The sequence below is a fragment of the Pieris rapae genome, chromosome 6, assembly GCF_905147795.1.
Source record: "Pieris rapae chromosome 6, ilPieRapa1.1, whole genome shotgun sequence".
NCBI lineage: Eukaryota > Metazoa > Arthropoda > Insecta > Lepidoptera > Pieridae > Pieris > Pieris rapae.
This window is the reverse complement of record NC_059514.1, coordinates 7139260-7159597: the sequence shown is the minus strand read 5'-3', so window position 1 is coordinate 7159597 and position 20338 is coordinate 7139260. Positions and strand designations below refer to the sequence as shown.

General features: G+C 31.9%; 3 protein-coding genes across 8 annotated transcripts in view; 2 read left to right on the top strand and 1 right to left on the bottom strand.

Annotated features, from left to right (window-relative positions):
* The first annotated feature begins 445 nt into the window (after positions 1–445).
* On the top strand, positions 446–5699 carry LOC110991372 (proteasome subunit alpha type-3). The gene is made up of 5 exons (XM_022256709.2): positions 446–624; positions 835–1041; positions 1401–1649; positions 1969–2081; positions 5501–5699. Exons 1-5 carry the CDS (start codon positions 604–606, stop codon positions 5676–5678), a joined length of 768 nt encoding a protein of 255 aa, XP_022112401.1. The 5' UTR covers positions 446–603; the 3' UTR covers positions 5679–5699.
* A 2958-nt stretch (positions 5700–8657) lies between these two features.
* Positions 8658–10984, top strand: LOC110991366 (odorant receptor 85b-like). The gene is made up of 7 exons (XM_022256703.2): positions 8658–8834; positions 9040–9226; positions 9501–9597; positions 9823–9918; positions 10143–10231; positions 10548–10614; positions 10854–10984. The coding sequence occupies exons 1-7, from the start codon at positions 8708–8710 to the stop codon at positions 10914–10916; spliced, it is 726 nt and encodes a 241-aa protein (XP_022112395.2). The 5' UTR covers positions 8658–8707; the 3' UTR covers positions 10917–10984.
* Positions 10985–11049: 65 nt separating this feature from the next.
* LOC110991377 (apoptosis-stimulating of p53 protein 1) overlaps positions 11050–20338 on the bottom strand; it is a 176068-nt gene continuing 166779 nt past the window's right edge. For 5 of the 6 annotated variants that reach the window (XM_022256721.2, XM_022256723.2, XM_022256718.2 and 2 more), the window contains 10 exons: positions 18564–18745; positions 16704–16857; positions 15236–15988; positions 14679–14984; positions 13836–14357; positions 13526–13608; positions 12686–12801; positions 12351–12452; positions 11793–11992; positions 11050–11334 (listed from right to left, as the gene is read on the bottom strand). In XM_022256721.2, the coding sequence (XP_022112413.2) occupies positions 11302–11334; positions 11793–11992; positions 12351–12452; positions 12686–12801; positions 13526–13608; positions 13836–14357; positions 14679–14984; positions 15236–15988; positions 16704–16857; positions 18564–18745 (2451 nt within the window). In that variant the 3' untranslated portion in view covers positions 11050–11301. The remainder of the gene's footprint in view (positions 11335–11792; positions 11993–12350; positions 12453–12685; positions 12802–13525; positions 13609–13835; positions 14358–14678; positions 14985–15235; positions 15989–16703; positions 16858–18563; positions 18746–20338) is intronic. The other variant, XM_022256717.2, reaches the window with a different exon arrangement.

The following is a 20338-nucleotide window of genomic DNA, read 5'->3' as shown; positions in this document are numbered from 1 at the left end:
CCTTTAAATATTAAAGTATTTTCCAAAACTTAATTAAATTTATCTGTAATAAAATACAAGAAATTTCTTGTATTAATACTGACAGCCGCTCTCTATGGACTTTATGTAGGACTATCAAACAATATTGGTGTAAATACCAACCTTTTAGCGCTCAATTTTAATGACAGAGGTTTTTTTTATTCCTCCCTGCCATCTATCGCCATATAATTAAACTAGTGTGTAGTTTAAAGTTATTCAATGAAATAATTTTTACATATAATCTGTGTGTATGATAAAGTCGATTCAATTACTTTTTTACTTTTATTAACAATAATTTATATTTTATAAAAAGAAGTGTGAACTGAATAATATGCAAATATTTACAACATATTAGTGACTTCTATCTTCTCAACAACTTGTTAATTGACAGCTGACAGAACTAGAAGTCAAAGAACCCATCAATGTTCAAATAACAATTTCGAATGAGTAAGTTTTGCTTGTCATCGCCGCTTAAAATTACGGTGAAGCGGTGAATTGTATTTTTGATTTGTATCCCAAATCTGGCTTTGTAGTTTTTTCATTAAATATAATTTTTAACTATTTTCAATAACATAAGTTTGAACAATGAGTTCCATTGGAACCGGGGTAAGTGTTTCTAAGTTTTTGTCAGTTTGTGTTCCCGTCCTACAATTTGTTGTAAAATTAAAATCTTACTTGATTTAAATGAAACTGTTAAGTATTTATGTAAAAACGTTACATTTAACGAATAACATAACTCATACTATGGCATGCAAAATAATAATAGTTTAGAGGTTAGATTTTATAAATTATGCTTAATCACATATGCTGTTTCAGTATGATTTATCAGCTTCTCAATTCTCACCCGATGGTCGAGTGTTTCAAGTGGAATATGCTGCAAAAGCTGTTGAGAATTCTGGTACAGTTATTGGCTTAAGAGGAAAGGATGGAGTAGTGTTTGCTGTAGAAAAACTTGTAACATCGAAATTGTATGAACCTGGTGCTAATAAGAGAATATTCCATGTTGATGAACATGTTGGCATGGTGAGTGAGGCCCAGAATGTACATACATATTTTTAGTACAGATCAACAGCATAATATTTTTACTTGAAAGAACTTTTGTGTTCCGCTTAGTAATTCATATGTTAGGAAAAGTTATGTAAAATAATCTTCAAAATAATAAAGAGCAGAATGAAGCCTTTTGAGTTGGTTATACTTTTTGTTATTAAGTTGCATAAATTAAAGGAGAAGCTTCAATTATCAGTAACTTTTTCAAATTCTGTACCTTATGAGATTTTCCAGTTAAACCAGTACAGAAAAAAGAATTCCAGTTTTGTTATATGTTAAGCTGTTTATTCAACAATGTTAAGGTCCTATACTACATTTAACTAATTAATTTTCAGGCAGTTTCTGGTTTAATCTCAGATGCAAGGCAAATAGTTGAAACAGCACGTTCTGAAGCCTCAAACTACAGATCTCAATATGGCATCCCAGTCCCACTGAAATACTTAAATGAGCGTGTATCTATGTATATGCATGCCTACACATTATACAGTGCTGTACGTCCATATGGGTGTGCTGTGATCATGGGGTCTTGGTCTGAGCATGATGGTCCTCAAATGTTCATGCTGGAACCCAGTGGAGTCTCTTTTGTAAGTTTTATTGAAGCTATAATATTTCTAGATTAGATAGGATTCTATAATCCCAAATAAAATACATCTGCCACTGTTTCATATATTCCATTTTTAATATTCAAATAATTGATTAAAATTTTTGTAATCTTTATTTTTCTGTAAGATGGTCTATGTAATATGGCAGAATAAGCTAACATTGTTATAATTTTAAGTCAACTGAACAACAAGATATATAACATTTTATCAGCATCACACTATGTCAGTCTTCATAATAGTAATTGGTTTGTTAAGGAGAAATAAACTTAATTATTAACAATAATATTTTCATGAATTTCAGTCATACTTTGGATGTGCAGTAGGAAAGGCAAAGCAAGCGGCCAAAACTGAAATTGAAAAGCTGAAACTTGCTGACATACCAGTTAAAGATCTTGTTAAAGAAGCTGCCAGAATGTATGTATATTTAAAAGTAATGGGTATTATACTTTAGATTATTTGTCATTTTCTTTATAAACAAGCTTATAATGAAATAAACAAAGAAATTGGGTACAAAAGTCTTAAAATTGCTATCACTTATCAAGTTACAGTCTACTCATAGTAATTCGGCAGAGTTGTTTCACTTGCTAATTACAGAAATATTTCAATAAACAGCTGACTTAGTAGTAATTAAGATTTTGAAATAATTAGTTGATAAAAGTTTTATGGTGGTTGGTCAAATGATTGTAATACCACAGTCAAAGCTAAGGGTCAACTGTCTTTAATTGTTTCAAACAAGAGATTATAACTAACATTAAATTATAAATGTAATATAATATTAAAACTTATGTTTTACCATTTAGTGTAAGATGATTAACTCTATATAACAACACTAAGGATTATGCAAATTTTTATTTTTTATTACAAAGTGGTGATGTTAAATAGAAAGAAAAAATCTGTATTTGAATAAGAAATTGTTTATTTCAGACGACTGTTAGTAATTACATAAAACACAATTCTTATATATTCAACATGCGTATAGTTTGTTATTTTGCTGCCGTCTTGTGCTGCACAAGAAGTTATGTTGTATTTTTTACTAATTTTATTCATATCTTGCGATATTTAGCCATCTTTGTGATAAATCACGCTTAATCAATCCCAATTTATAAACAAAAAGACGGATTTCTTAGAAAGTTTGATATGTATGATCCCGATAGTCGAGTTTATTACAGACTAGGACAATATAGACCAGTGCCGAAGCCTTCAAAAATAGTAAAAAATGAAAAAAAATTACAGTAGGATGAAACCCATTAGAAATGCAGGGGAATATGATCAAAATGAAAGGAAAAATAAATTACGGTCGATCCGAGTTCGGGAAGTGGGAGGGGGGTGACTTTTAAGGGGGAAATATTGTTTTTCTTGATTTCCGGCGAAACTACCAGTCCTATGGAAAAAAGTTAAATGGCAAAGTTGTAGGTCATAAAAAGATCTACAACTTTGGTATTTACAATTTTTTCACATAACCTCAAAATTTAGGTGAAAAATTCAAAAAACCAAGTTTTTGGTTTTTTATTTATATCTTTTTTTAAAAGTTTTTTTTTTCTACGAAATTTGGTGAAAACTTACCTTATTATGTCCCAAATATACTGTAATTTATTTGATTAAAAATATTTATTTTTTCGCCTGATTTTAACTTAATATCAAAAAAGCACCCTAATTTTCAATCGAAAATTCTGACGTCAAAATTTCAGCTTTTTTCAAAAAGTTTGGGGGCTTTTTGTTCGTTGAAATATCTACTTTCTGATGGTGTAAAAAAAATTATACATTACCATAGGAAATATTATTAGAAAATGCAAAAAATTGAAAAAACCTCAAATTCGAAAATTTTCTTTTAATTATGTACAATTTTGAGGTATTTATTAAAATTTACACTTTAATTACTCAAAAAACGTAAGATTTCATGCTTCATTGATAAACGAAAAAATTGCCAATTAAAATATACTTCTATAATTAACAAACAAATAAGTTAATAAAGTTAATATTTAATAAGACATCTACAATATTTTGAAAAAGTTGTAGGATCTTCTGTAAATAATATTTGTAGATGCCTATTTATTGCTGTTTTAAGATAATTTATATACCTGAGTGACCTTCGGTGAATTTTGAATTTTTCTTTGAATAAAGTAAATTTCTCACAAATCACTTAGAGTAACTCAGCCTGCAGGTGTATTTTTAAAAACGATGTTGTACACTACTCTGTATCTCGAATACTGGCTAACGGTTTTTACAGCTGCTACGAAATAGCAGGTAGCAGTAAGGCCCAGACCCTCCTAGGTCCATCCCCACTTCTCAATGAAATAACTTACACTGGGCTAAAATTCACCGAAGGTCACTCAGGTATATAAATTATCTTAAAACAGCAATAAATAGGCATCTACAAATATTATTTACAGAAGATCCTACAACTTTTTCAAAATATTGTAGATGTCTTATTAAATATTAACTTTATTAACTTATTTGTTTGTTAATTATAGAAGTATATTTTAATTGGCAATTTTTTCGTTTATCAATGAAGCATGAAATCTTACGTTTTTTGAGTAATTAAAGTGTAAATTTTAATAAATACCTCAAAATTGTACATAATTAAAAGAAAATTTTCGAATTTGAGGTTTTTTCAATTTTTTGCATTTTCTAATAATATTTCCTATGGTAATGTATAATTTTTTTTACACCATCAGAAAGTAGATATTTCAACGAACAAAAAGCCCCCAAACTTTTTGAAAAAAGCTGAAATTTTGACGTCAGAATTTTCGATTGAAAATTAGGGTGCTTTTTTGATATTAAGTTAAAATCAGGCGAAAAAATAAATATTTTTAATCAAATAAATTACAGTATATTTGGGACATAATAAGGTAAGTTTTCACCAAATTTCGTAGAAAAAAAAAACTTTTAAAAAAAGATATAAATAAAAAACCAAAAACTTGGTTTTTTGAATTTTTCACCTAAATTTTGAGGTTATGTGAAAAAATTGTAAATACCAAAGTTGTAGATCTTTTTATGACCTACAACTTTGCCATTTAACTTTTTTCCATAGGACTGGTAGTTTCGCCGGAAATCAAGAAAAACAATATTTCCCCCTTAAAAGTCACCCCCCTCCCACTTCCCGAACTCGGATCGACCGTAATTTATTTTTCCTTTCATTTTGATCATATTCCCCTGCATTTCTAATGGGTTTCATCCTACTGTAATTTTTTTTGGTTTCAAAAATTATCGACACTGGTCTAATAAAGTACACAGCTCCGCAGTTTTAACTGATTTCGGTAACTTAAAAAGTACTTTTTATTATTTAACTGTCGTTATTGGTGTACTATGACGAGTGTGTCATTGTATAGAACACAAACTTAACCAACCAAAGACAAGTGCTCGCTCCATCGGTGAAGGAAAACATCGTGAGGAAATCGACATGTCTTAGACCCAAAAAGTCGACGACGTGTGTCAGGCACTGGAGGCTGATCACCTACTTGCCTATTAGATTTAAAAATGATCATGAAACTGATTTATTTTATTTATTTAACTAATAATATAGATGTTTGTAACTTAACTCAATATATCTTGTAAAGTTTTGACTTATGTGTATCAAAATATATATTTCATATGTCGGCAGTATTACTCAACAGTCAACATTAGTATCTCATTTATAAACAGCAATTATTTTATACACAATTAATTCAGTTTTCATCAAATATTATTATACATGAACCTTTCACACATTCTTGATTCTTTATTCTTATAATGTTGTACAGTCCATATTGTTAAATGTAAATTAAATAATCTAATGCCTTGCCGGTCAAATGCAAACATGTTAATGTATGTGTCCTGTTAATTCTTCTTTTCAGAATTTACCTTGTCCATGATGAATTGAAAGACAAACAATTCGAGCTTGAATTATCCTGGGTGTCTAAGGACACCAAAGGTCGTCACCAGTTGGTGCCTAAAGAAATTGCTTCTGAAGCTGAGAACCAAGCGAAACAAGCACTGGCTGATATTGAGGATTCAGATGAAGGGGATATGTAAATAATAAAATTTTGATACATATTTTGCATTTATTTACTTCAACTTTAACTCCATTTAGTTTTTAAATATTGCTCGTTTTTTAATTTGCAAAAAAAATGATATCTCGAGCCTAATCTACATTAAAGAAATTTTAGATAACAAAACCATATTATGGAAATGACTGCGAGCCCTTAACTAAAATACATACAGGCACATGAGAATCCATAATGTAAAATAAATAATACCACTTTAATAAGAACGATTAAACGTAATCGTTTGTCGGAAATGGCTTGTAAAAAAGGTATAATTTTCATGATGCGAAATTGAAAAATTGCATACAAGTTTGTAGGTTCGCAATTTCTTTTAAAGAATTCTTTAATAATTAGTGTATTAATGTCGTTGAATTATAAATTAATGGAAAATTTCCATTCATACTATGAGGTTTAATGAGTATGAATAACAAAATATAATCGTTATATCATTGAAATAATTATTTGTACTACATATCTGCTGACAGAAAACTTCATAATTTTTATTTAGTATATCATTGAATTATTGGGCCTTATTTAAATTTAGTAATTTTACTCTCAATATTTGCATTAAAAAACCCTTTATTTTATTAAATTGTTGCAAAAAAGTTATGAATAATAAAAATAAACAAATTTAAATCGGCTATCCGTACCCACAGGTCATATTAAACGTTTCCTATTTAAGCGTACCTGTAATAAAAATGTGTTCAATAAAATTGATAAAATCTACCAACAATGTCAAAGTTAGATCAACTTCCGCAAAATTTCGTCAAAACCTTTTATCGTCACATACATTATGTTAAATTTTTGGGAATCGATATTTTCGACGATTCGAAAGCGAATTATTTTAAAAGACAGTGTCAACTAGTAATTATTTACAGTGTACTTCTATCGACGGTTTGTGGGCAGTTTTTATATTTATTTTTGAGCCGTAGAACCAATGCAAGTTTTTTAGATGTTATTAACGCTTTACCTGGTACGCTTATGGCAACACAAGGTATATATAAAGTTATATTGTCTATTTAAAGTCTTAAATAACCGATTGTCTTTCATATATTTGCGAATAATTACCCATCTTTCAAAGCAACCAGAAATATAAATATGTAGTAATTAGATAACGTAAAATGAATCTTTTTTGAGGCGTTTTCAAATACTCAACATAGGTTCTATATCTTTTTATCAAAGGTGCCGTAATTGTGATTCAATTTTAGTTTTAGTTTATATTAAATATATTTTCTAAATAGAGGCATACTACTTCAACTTTATCGTTTCAGATATTGTTAAATTATGTATACTAACGATTAAGAAAAATGAAGTAAGAAAAGTTATTCTAGAGTTATCCGAGTTATGGCCTGTTGAGTCAAATTCAAAGAAAATGAACACAGTTCGTATTTGGACAAGGCGTCTATCACTTTTTGAGCGATGTAAATATATAATTTTAAGACAAGTATTTTTTTAAGAAATTTAAGGGGACATTTTTCATTGGCAATAACATATATGCTATTTTCGATGATCCTTAATTTGTTTAAAGTTCGTATCGATCACTGATTATGAATGAGAGATGACAGTGATGAATCATAAAGGTCTCTTGCTCTTCTTGCTCCTGAGATACTTCTTCGTTCCCTACATGCAAGATTTTTTATGCCTCAATTTACCTGTATAGCCAGTACCTACAGAATAAGAAAACCCAACGTGACCAACGAGTTATAGCAGTGATTAAAATACATTATAATTTTGTGACGCTTATTACCTAGAATCAGTTTATTTTATACTAGCGACCCGCCACGGCTTCGCACGGGTGCAATGCTGATACTAAATACACTACAGAAAATCTGTGAACGTTTTATATAAAAATATGGGTTATCCATAAGAGATAGACATATACCATCACGGACTTTTCTGTAGACCTTTTCAATGTGTACAATACTTAGTACATTATTTTGATAAAACTCGTAGGGTTCAGCCTGAGTTTGCAATGTAAGCGGAAAAAATGTAATTATTTACGACATCACACCTCAAAAATAACAGTACTTCTCCACTATTTAATGGATGTTATTATACATATAAACCTTCCTCTTGAATCACTCTATCTATTAATCGCATCAAAATCCGTTGCGTAGTTTCAAAGATTTAAGCATACAAAGGGACATACGGACAGAGAAAGCGACTTTGTTTTATAATATGTAGTGATTTGTGGGTGATCATTAACCATGCTGTAGGTACCTCACACCAGTGCCGGATAAAGCCAGCGCGGGGCCTATAACAAATTCTAACAAGGGGCCCTTCAAGTATTAAATAAAACAAATAAATATTTTTGGATTTAATATCGGCAAATATAGAAATAGTAGCACTTTCAATTAGACCTATTTAAGCAAATCATAATCTATATTCCACAAAGTGAGATGATTAAGACATTCTCATAAAAATAAAAATCTGGCCGCTTGAAAGGTAGATGTGGTTTAGATGCTAGTCTAAAATCTAAATACATCGATTATAATTAAACTTTAGAAAGTTACGGTAAAAAGTTTGTAAAATACCTACCTAGTACCTACTTATATTTAGGATTTAACGTGACAAATAGTTTTAGATTTTTAAGTGGAAGTGAGGTAAGAGTACGCTGCTATGTGAATTAATATTTTTTTATTACGGGTACGTAAATCCCTAAATCGGCTCCTAAATCCGCGGGGCCCGTAGCATTTGCTACTCTTGCTACATGGACAATCAGCAGTGCCTCACGTCAGTTTAGGCTATCGCTGATCTTATAGTCTTAAGTATCTTAAGTATAAAGATCTAGAATAGATTACTGACGATAAACCTTGTACTTATTTAAGAAAATTTTTTACAAAATATTCTACAAAAAAAATATAAAATTTTAATTATTCTATGCTTTCTTTTAAAATTACTGGCACTCATTTATATATCAGATCAAATAGTAAAGTAATTTATAATATCCCTTTTTTTACAGTTTTTTATTACTGCGGTTACGTAGCTATAACATTCTTTCTTCTTGTGCCTTTACTGATGACAATTTACACAAGTTTAACTACATCAAAGATTGACTATCAGTTTCCGCTAGACACCTATTTCTTCAGCTTCTTACAATCTCATTGGGCATATGCGGCCGCTTATTTTTATATTTCTATTGTGGGTAAGGTGTTTCTATTTTGTATAAGTGTAACCTGTTGTGGATGCATCCAGTGTGTTTGTATTGTGTTTTATTTTTGACTTTGTTTTTATTACAAGGATGTCTCTGTTTGGTTTCCCAATAAATAAATAAATAAGGATTTTTCTATGTTTGTATCTGATTTTTCTAAATATTGGAGAGTCAATGTAAAACGATCTATTATTTCTAGGTGCCACAGTTCATATTTGTGCTTATATTGCCATTGATTTTATTCTTACATCAATAACATTTGATGTAAGTGGCCTGTTAGCTGCATTACAAGTAGATTTAAATGATATGAAGGTAGATAACGAGGAACAGGACAAAGATTACAGTCTGGTAAAGGAAATTGTTAAAGACCATCAAAAATTGCTAAGGTATATTTTATAATTTCAAAGAAAGCGAGCTGGTACTTGAGGAATTTTTATACCACTGATGTCGACTAAATGATAATACCTAGACGAGTCAATATTTTTGATGTGAAACATCTATAGCCACAATCGCAGATTCGCGCACACAACACGCCCATTTAACACTCAACATTTAGATTTCAAAGATTCATTTTGAAAGCAGAATAAAGTGTAATTCGGAGAATGAATATTATGTGAATGTCTTTGAATCTGTTTACTTTGATGATGTTTATCCTTTCAGGGTTGTCGATAACGTCAATCTCATATTTGGACCTTTGCTGTTCGTACAAGTGACGTTTTCATCTATAATTATCTGCTGTTTTGGGTTTCTTACTATAGTGAGTACTGAAGTCACCGCTAACTTTTTTGGAACGTGCATACGAACTCTGGTAGGGCAGTCAAAACTGCCTTCAAACATTTTATTGATTCCCGAATGGTTTGTTTAGTAAAGCGATTAATTATCTACCTATAAGCATGCAATTTTATGCTATCTAGTACATATTTTGTAACAAAACGCCAATTTCATATGTAAGGACCTAATTCTAACATAAATCCTTCATTAGGTTGGAAAAGATTTAATCAAGAGCCTGCTAGCAACATTTGGAGTAATACTTGCCATGTTCAACTTCTGTTGGTCTGGACAACTTCTATCAGATGCTGTAAGTAATTATGTCAAGGGGCCACTACGTCGTCCTACATCGATAGAAATTATTTTATTACATAATAATAGTTAAGCCTTATTAACGTACCTATACTTGATATTTTTTATGTGTTCAAGCTCCTGTGATCCCGTCACAATTATTATGTATAAATTTCTTATGTTCTGCACCAAAATTTTAACTAAAATCATCCATATGAATATTTTCATTTAATATTATTCTAGAGCTCTGGTATAGCTGAAGCTGCTTACAACTGTCCCTGGTACAACAGAAGCGTAAAATTTCGAAAATATATTCAGATAATTATTATCAGGTAAGTAGAAGAAAAACTATAAGGGTAAGAATCAGAAATGACATACGAGAAGGCACACTTAGCGCTAAGTCTCGTTTCTAAATGACTATGAGTCGATATCTAACACATATTGTGTTTATATTGTGTTTGACACATGGAAGTGATACTTACTCGAATGTATGAACTTTGAATCTTCCCCTAAGATTTTAAGTCTTAACAAAACAAATTATTATCTCTATATATATCTTTAACAAAACTATATATGACCTTCCCGCTCACACTGGCCAAAAAAAACCAGATTTAGTTAAAACCAGTTTATTTTTAAATTACCTTCCAGGGCTCAAAAGCCGTGCACGTTATCGGCATTAGGATTTTCTGACGTGACCTTGACCACACTTTCAAAGGTATTATTTTGTTTGTATTTTAAGTAAAATACAAGGTATGTGCAGAAACAAGACAACAAACACATTAGACGGAAAACAAAAGAAAGAAAAGAATAAATTATCAAAGAATAGATGCAATCCGAAGCGATTGCGCATATAGTGTGGTAGCGCCATTGTATTATTAGTAGTTTGAATACGAAATCGTTGATTCAATCGTAATTTGAATAAATTCGTAAATAAATATAAATTGCCCTTTCCAGATATTAAGTACGTCGTGGTCCTATTTGTCACTGCTGAATCAAATGTATGAAGATATCGCATAAAATTATATATATATTTGACACATTATAAAACAGTAGACGAGACACTGGACAGAGAATATTTTTAATTTTCACACAATTAACTAGAAAATGCAGTTTAGACTAGAGAGTAAATAATAAAAATAAAACAAGAAAATAGTTTGTAATAATTACTTTGTATTGTCAATTTATGTGTAATATTTCACAATTTGCAATTATATTAGGTACAAATTAATTAAAATGACTCATTATTTATAAAATCTACAATATAATCTCATTTGTTTCGAACTTAATTAAATATTTACAAAATATTATATCTCATAAAATTGTATACAATGTAAAGTAAATACATATTATAAATACATAAAAAATAACTATTTACATATTAGGTCCGTTACTTAAGCCATTTTTATTCTTGCTGTGGGGTTACTCTCGGATATAACTGAAACAAATAATATAAATTAGGATTATGGCGTGTGCGACTCATATCCCAGTTACAATGGGACGTTCAAAATATATAATACAAGTCGCGTATATGTATTATTATATTGTCTAGAAAACTATTCTGGATCCTGTTTTTAAATTTCTTTGCCAGGGCTTTCGTTTACTAGCGAAAACTAGCTAATCTAATCTATTAGATTAGATTAACTTTAATTAATGATAGCAGAAATTTTTAGTTTCTAAATTAAGCCACTTCGTAAGTACATATATATATTTATAAATGCCGAAGATATAACCAATCCAAAATTGCTATGAGAACGAAGAGAATAGGTCTTTGTTTAGTTGCAGAAAACTTCTTTTATGTATAGACATTAATTGTTTAAAAATTTAAATATCTACTATTACAACAATCATTTCTCAATTATTCCTCTATATTTTATAGGTATACATCTAACTCACCCCAAGCAAGTTCCTAGGCACGTATCCCTCGTGCGTATCATCCCGACACCACCACCATTCCCTTTCATTGTCGTCTCCCTTCCTCAGCACCTGAAGCCTCGCGCCCGACTCGAAAGTTAGTTCGTCGGAACGCGACGCCGTATACGAGAACACGGCGTATACTATACCGCTGTTCATTATACCTAATTTTTCTTGAACACCTGGAAATTAAAAATATTGTTTTTTGTAAAGCAACATAGGTAATTTTTTGCAGCGATCTTTAAAATTTATGCGAAGTTACAATTCTGAAATGCTTCACTATACTTGATGGCTGGAAATCTTCCACAATCCGATGCATAGGGGATTTTTTTTTGCGAACTAGCGAAATGTGGAATCGCTTACCGGCGGGGGTTTTCCCTGAGAAATACGACCTCCAACGATTCAAAATTCGAGCGTACTCTTCTCTTAAAGGCTGGCAACGCACCCACTAAGGGGTGTCTAAGGGCTGCGATGACTGCCCTTTTTGGGCGTTCAGCATGCTCGTTTTCCACCCTATTATATATAAAAAAAAATACTTACTATAGAGGTACTCTGAACAGCCGTCAAAGCCTTCTTCGTCTTCCTCACATTTCTCTGCTGCAGTCTCGTGGTCTGATAGTGTCGTTGCAAATATGCAGGCGCCTGGAAATATAAATATTAAAAATAAATGTTTAAAAATATTTATCTCTACTTTTGGTAGGTTTAAGATACAATCAGTATACTAATAATCCAAACGACAGCAATTGTATTTTATTTTAAATAATATAACTAAGAAAACATACATAAGTGTAAACACTTGTTCAAAAGGCGTATTAAAAATAGTTATAGATAAGAAGGGTATGTAGTAAACTGTACTTGCAATAAAAATGACTCACCATTATCGACTAGAAATCGAACCATGGGTAGGTTGTTGCACGACGCGGCGCAATGGAGAGGAGTCCAGCCATCGGAGTCTTGGGCGTTGACATCGCAACCTAACTCTACTAAAAACCTGAAAAATATTTGTCATAAATTGTGAAAATTATCTCCAATATATCAAATAAATAAATAACAATATTCTATGGGTAATTAAAAAGCCTCAGAAATTTCATGTTATTTATTTTATTAACTTAAATGGATAAACTTAAACGGCGTATGTACAATAATTGACCCATTCATAGATAATTTTGTTTGATAAGCCATATTTTTATAAGGGTTTTAGCGTGCAAGTGTCATATATGGGGCACGACCGGGCTTCGAAGAGTGTTTGAATCTTTTTATAATATATCCGCTTCTTAATATCATATACCTTTCCTAAAACCATTCTAGATATTGGTGAAAATAAATTGCATGCAGTAAGTTTTGAGTTTATTGCGGACAGACAGACAGAGACAGACGCCGCAGAGGGCTTGTTTTTATATAAAAAGTTAGGCTATGGCACTGACTTTTTATAGGCATTATCAAACTCTACAACTAGTCTTTAGAACTCGGTCATATATCACTCATCGAAAAACAGCGTTCGTAAGAAACGTTTTCGATCGATGTTTTGTTCTCCGACTACCAAGAAACCACGTCTTTCTTATTTTGGTTTATATATATGAATATGACACACACAAATAACATTATATTGGTAAAAGCATTTTTAAATTAGTTCAGTTTCCAGAGATAACCCCTACAACGCCACAAATCTCACTTAGTTGTATTATATTAATTGTGGTATAAATATAAATAATTACTTGACTATCTCGAAATGGCCGGCACAGATGGCGTTGTGTAAAGCTGTAATTCCCTCGTCGTTTGCAGCGCTTGCATTTTGCACCTGCAAATGTATTGAAATTAATTAATAATGGGGAAATATAATTGGATGAAGTGCCATCTGTTGATACATTTTATAATTAGTGAAACTTTGTAACTAATACTTCATAGTGTTGTTAATATAAAAAATAGGACATTTTGCTGCGCCCACGACGATTCTATTTCCGCATCCATCCTATGAAGATATATATTCAAATTATTATATAACAGTTTTAATGCAATAAAAATTACCTGTGTTGCAGTCTTCTTAACAAGTTCCAATTCGCCCTCAAGACTAGCATCTAACAACAAAGCGAGAGGGTCGAAGCTAACTCGCCTCGCGAGCGGAGCCTTACCCCCTTGCTTCAGATTTCCCTTCTTCGATCTCCGGACCACATCATTACGAGACTCCTGGTTAAGATCCACTGAGCTTATTTGCTCCACTATATCAGATACATCTTTATCTTCCTTATCGCTTCCATTAGATATGTTATTATTCATCGGTTCCTCCTTTTTTAGCCTCTCCTTGTCATCTTCCATTTCTGGGAAAAGAAATGCGGGAGGCATTTCGATCCGTCTGTTGCTTAGACCGTTTTTGGCGCTCCTCAATTTTGGTTGTTCGCTTAGCGGTGGTTTCCTAATTGTTAAGGGGCGCGCTTTAATAATCATCTCATTTGAGTTTCCGTTTTCTTTCTGAGAATCGGTCTCTGTTGAGTCAGGTGGGTTCGTTTCGCGAAAACCAGTATCGTTGTTAGCCGACTGTCTCGGTGGAGTCTGTAACGTAATTAAAATTAAGTTTATTTATTTATTTATTTATCACTACATTTTTCTATCTTAACAGTAATTACTAATACGATAGAATTCCAAAATCCCACACCAACTATTCTAGATAAAAACATTAAAAAATTAAACTTATATTCCTAAATCTCTCTATCCATAACTAACAATATAGCTAAGTTAATTAGAAAGACATTAGAAATCTTAAATTGATTAATACCTGTCAATAAAGAGATGTTAAAGTATCAAATATATATAAAGTGCAAAGGATTAATAGTTGTTGGTTGAATTTTAGCTAGAATTGAATGAGCAACATACCTTGATGCTGGGTTTGGGAGGTAGCGCTGGTTTGGGCGATTTGTCGGCGCTCACGTCTGGAGTCGAAAGGGGAGTGCTGGCACTTTGCGGAGGAGACAAAAGCAGGCTTTGAGACAAATTCTGGCCGCTCAAGTTCGAAATTCCCGATGCCGTGTTTCTGATCTGGTTTTGGGAAGGATTAGCGTTAAGGGTCTGTGTCTGAACGGTTTGCGGTTGAACCGGCTGGATTTTTGTCGAGGATGTCTGGTAAATGGGTGATGGTTTGCCGACCTGAACCGATGTAGGGGCTACACTCGATACGGGTTTCTGCAATGAATGATGGTGATATTTACAAATGTGGGTGCACAGAGCGATGATGTGGTCGAGCAGTATATATTATAAAAGTAAAGTTAAATTAGTATTAATACCACATACATGTAGTTAGTAAATAACTTTCGTCAAACTTTGTATTATATTATATACTTCTCCAGTAATCTATGATAATGTTACTAGCACAAATAAAAGCATGATAGATTTAATGCTACTGCATATGACGATGACATGAGAATGAGACTCACCCCGAATCCTATAGAACTGCTGGCAGAGGAGCTAGACAACATGCTTGGCGAACTTCCTTTCAGATTACCCTGACTTTTTCCATTCTTCGATTCTTGACTATTACTTAACCTAGAATTCTGTTGATATGCATGATTTTCCTTTCCTTCTTGATTACATCTGCTGGATGAATCTGATTTTTGTAGCTGATATGTCTGTTCTTGATATGCTGTTTCTTGACTTAGAGGTGTCGCGAGACTTTTATTAACCACCGAAAGAGGTGTCGAATGCACCGTCATATGGTTGACATTTTGATTCTTATCTTCTTTTCCGTTCACTTTTCCATTTGGAAATTTCGTATTATATGGAAGTGTTTGATACTTAGGATCCGATTTGCTCGCAGCAAATTCGGGAGGGAATTCTTGTTCATTAATTTTAGGCTCTTTTGCATTTTGATTGCTGTTTGAACTGCTGGTGCTATTTGGACTGTACTGTTGTTTTGGGAACTCTGAATATTTGTTGACGTGATCGAATATAGATTTTTCGTAAGAATTCGTTATTCCCTGCTGAACGTGGTTAAATGCATTTGTATCCGGTTTGTTAGGGTACTGGGTGGGATATTGGTCCTGTGAGTGTTGAATATGATAATTGCCATTGTATAGGGGGTTCATCAGTGGCTTTTGCTGCAGAAAATGGGCTTCTTGCTGCGTAAGGTGGTTTTGCATGTTTTCACTTTGTGTTAGTTGTTTTAATGGCACATTATTCTGCTTTACAGCCTGCAAAAAAACATTGATCGCCTGAATAAACTAGCGCACACTACCTGTTAGAGTAATGCTGTTGTGATTAAATGTATAACACTTTACATAGAGGTTAGTGCAAACGACTAATACTAAATTAGCCAAGATATAAATTTCCACATATATTTTAAATTAAAGCAAATCTAGCATCATGGCTGCAATAGAAAGGCTTTCGGTGAAACCGAGCGATGTATTTGATTTTTCAATTGCTTTATAACTCTATGCCGTGAAAGTTAATAATGACTGACTCGATTTTAAACAATTGTAACTCTACCATGAAGTGTATGACCTTATAAGATGTTTAATAATAATGTTTGACATTGTATTTAAAACTTTGTCAAGGTGTGTTCTTCTTATTATATGCTACGATGAAAGATCTTTCTTGTCGCTTATGACTTTAAGGGTCTGTTTCACAATGTCCGTATAAGTTCCAAATAAGCTATTTATTACTAATTGGTAGGATAAACAGTATTTTTGCGTTTCACGACTGTCATAGCGCTATTCGTCATGAAACGCGAAGTATCTTATTTGGAACTTTTATCTTTCGAATAATTTATGTGTTGAATAGCTATTTGGTACTTTGTCCATACATTTTGAAACAGGCCCTAAGACAAATGAATATTTATTTTGGGAAATAAAATCATGGTAGAGCTACTCAAAGTTGCTTTATAATAAATTGTTTCACAAGTTCTACCTGGAAATTATTATTATGCAGGCTCTGCGCGTGTGGTATGTGGTTATATGGCTCAACAGCAGCCACGTTGCCTCTTTGTGGGTTCTTTGGTTGGCTGATCTGATTACCAGCAGGGTAATTGGGCAGTTGCTGCATCGGCGTGGGATTGGTATTTCTGAAAAATATAATATTTAAATTAATAAGCTGATCCTTTGTGTTTTTATAAGCCTCAAATTCAAATCATTTATTTGCTAGAATTAGTCTTACAATTAGTTACATAAATTACAAAAATCCGCCACATATGAATAGGCATGCAAATGATATTCTGTTTGAGACCAGATATAACTATTGAATAAAACGTAATTATCTGATTTAATAATAAGCAATTAATTATGTTTTAACATAAATGCTTAATGTTAAAACATAATTAATTTCTCGATACTACTCTAATTTGTAAACGACATTTTATTTTCCACGATTCTTTGTATACGAAAGTGGTAGGCTTTTTTAAATAATATTTTTCGATGAAAAATCGTCTAAAAACAAAAGCAATTACCTTAGTAGCAAGTATTAGTAAGACAAACGCTCGAAGCCTGAACTATTAAAACTTTAGCACTGTAAAAGTTTCCTCACAAACTTTGTTACCTACATAGTTTCTCGAGATAATCTCAGGACTATGTTCCAGATTAATTTGCAGAGATAAAGAAGGTATAAACAAGAGTTGGTACGTTTCAACTTTGCAACATTTTTAAAAGTACATGACATATGAGGTTGATTGAAGATATTTTCTAGTTCTACGCGAAGTTTGCACATATATAAAATTATGTAAATATTGTAAGTATATATTTTTTGTTTGCAATTAAGTGTTAAACTTGATGCTGACATATTTATATATCCGTGTAGATTCTAAATATTATTAAAATCTGTTGCATTTTTTCACGTGTTGTGAGAAATGAACCTTGTATACAGTAATCCCTCCTATAACACGGTTTATTGTACCACATATGAAATTCTAATAGCCATGAATATCTTTTGCGAATTCCAGAGATAATAGAATAAACATTTTCCTCATAAATCACAGCACTCATCGCAAACTATAATCGACAAAGTTTCACCTCTGATGAGGCGGGAGTATAGTAGCTGATGCTTGTGGCTTTTTACATTATCAATCTTATTCTATGTATGTATATTGAGCATGCTCAGAATTAATTAGTCACAAAATGTAGTCCCTTAAAATAACACACAATATTATATTACCTTCAGCGTTAGTTTTAGGCAAAATTAACTTAATATCTCCTATGTTAGAGTTGTGAATTATTTATTATTGGATAATGTAGGTAGATGGTAAATTTTAAAGTAAAGATCTACAGATATAGTATCGGATCCGACAGATGTTGTCTTGTTACACACGTCTTAAATACCAATAAAATATATGTAAGAATCATTTCGAATCCACTTAAACACACAAAAAATGTCATCCAAATCTGTCCAGCCGTTTAGGAGTTTCATAACAAACTCGTTCACAGAATATATGTAGTAGTATCATTGATCCGTCGGTATCTAACCTAGGGACTAGCAGTGCCATCTGCCAGGATAATTTGTGGTTCCAGGCATAGTTTATTGAGATAACTATATGTCCGCATCTACTAAAGAACCCCGTGACTTTGATAACCGTAACCTCATTTAATTGACTTTATTATTGTGGGTAAATAGTGAGGGCTTATTAACATTGTTAATTTAATTCGAACTGACCGAATTATTGGCCAGACAGTAAAGGCATAGCACGCCCAAGTAGCGGTATAGTTTCTGACAACTTCTTTACTTTTTCAAATATGGAAGCACTATTGCATTGTTTCAGGAGTTATATAGAGAAAGTATTACCTCTGCTGCGGCTGTCTATGAGCAGCAGTTAGCTGTCTATTGAGAGCCCGTTTCCTCAAAAGCCTTGCTTGGAGTTCAGACACCCTTCGATCGATGCTCCTCATCTCTTCTTGCCGGGCGCCTAGTGCTGCCCTCTGCGCTGATAATCTCCCGTTCTGTTGTTCGTTCAGCTTGTTCCGATACTGTAATTAAGAGTTTAGTCCTGTAACTATCTAATAAATATTGAATAAGTAAGCGGATTCTTCTCTAAACCATGTATAAAATTAACATCAATACATGTCTTTTTTTTTCTAGTATAAAGATGTTCTTAGTTATGTTAAAGACAAACTAATAAAAAACTAAACCAGTTTAAAACATGTTAAGGTCATTATTTGAAATACTTGTCTTACGAAATTAATTTATTTTTACCAAAAAGTTTTTTTTTTTCATAAATAAATCAGATACAGATGATAAACGTTTGAATTTACTGTTCCGTTATTAAGACTTAATTGAGTTAAAAAACGCGATTCAATCTCCAAAAATAAGCAATATTGTGCGTAAATAAAGCGGCGTAAAGTAAATATTAGCAGGAAGTCAGTAAAAAATCCATTATCCTCGATCACCCCGTACATAGTTCATTTTATCGAAAAGCTATTATTTTACGATTTATCTGACCACCAATTCATTCTTGAGCGAAATCAATTCCAATTGAACGACTTTTTCCATGTCAACGAATATATGTACTGTAACATACCTTTCAATAATATTTTTATTGTGGTTCCATGTAAATAACGTATATTTTAATCTGCATTATTATGTTTACATATATTTTAATCAAATTATCATTTTATGACATAAATCATGACAACAATTTTTATGTATTATTTACTAAATAAAACAACCATTATTGTGAGGAGGGTGTTATGCAGTTAAAGTACTGATAACTGATATAATATCTTATATTTATTAGTTTGTTACGTTTGTCAATAAACGGATAACTAATTTCGTCTTGAAACTTTTCTACGAGGAACATCACAGTAAATAAACTGTGATGCAGTCCAGATAAAAGTAAATGGAAGTAAACGTTTTTCATTACAACTTCAAATGTAAACAAACAATTATATATTCAAATGCCATACAAACTTGCTTGACTAGATGAAAAATAAATTCCAAAAACACTAAAAAATATTAAAATTAAACCGACCGTAAAATTGTTGGGATACTGAAAAATATTTTATATACACTAATAAATCACACTCGGGAGGTCACATAAGTCCCCTGTTGCAACTCTTACTGAATTGTCAAAGAGTATTGGCACCTGGCTCCATCCCGTTATAGTTAGAGAGATGAAATAACATTTTAAAATGAAATGAGTCTCAATTGTCGGACCGTATGGTCATTGTAAAATCGAAAACGATTATTTTATATGAAATAATGTACCTAATGCTTTTATTCGAAATTTAAATTTTTTCACAAATTATTTTTTAATGTACTATGTAATGTGCTGTATACATACAGCAGCGGCTTATATGAGTTAAAAAATAAGATTATAATTCCGAGAGGTAATGTAGGTATCAATCAGCTAACGGTAACAACTGTTATAAAGTACCTATTACTTTTGTTCGATCGTTGATTGTTTCGCTGACGCACGAAGATATAAAATTATGACGACCTAGACTTAGAAGGTTGTAGCTTCTATATCTGAGCCTTAAATTTCTGTATATGTTTCGTGATCGTTTGTTTTTTATAAGCATTCACTAGCTGCCCCGCAAACTTCGTTTCTCCTTAATGCCTTG

Excerpts from the sequence above, each read along its gene's own strand:
- LOC110991372 (XM_022256709.2), top strand. The coding sequence starts at position 604 with ATGAGTTCCATTGGAACCGGG. Across the intron at positions 1,042-1,400 it reads TTGATGAACATGTTGGCATG|GCAGTTTCTGGTTTAATCTC; the intron begins GTGAGTGAGGCC and ends ATTAATTTTCAG. Across the intron at positions 1,650-1,968 it reads AACCCAGTGGAGTCTCTTTT|TCATACTTTGGATGTGCAGT; the intron begins GTAAGTTTTATT and ends CATGAATTTCAG.
- LOC110991366 (XM_022256703.2), top strand. The coding sequence starts at position 8,708 with ATGACAATTTACACAAGTTTAACTACATCAAAGATTGACTATCAGTTT. Across the intron at positions 9,227-9,500 it reads GACCATCAAAAATTGCTAAG|GGTTGTCGATAACGTCAATC; the intron begins GTATATTTTATA and ends TTATCCTTTCAG. Across the intron at positions 9,598-9,822 it reads GTTTTGGGTTTCTTACTATA|GTTGGAAAAGATTTAATCAA; the intron begins GTGAGTACTGAA and ends ATCCTTCATTAG.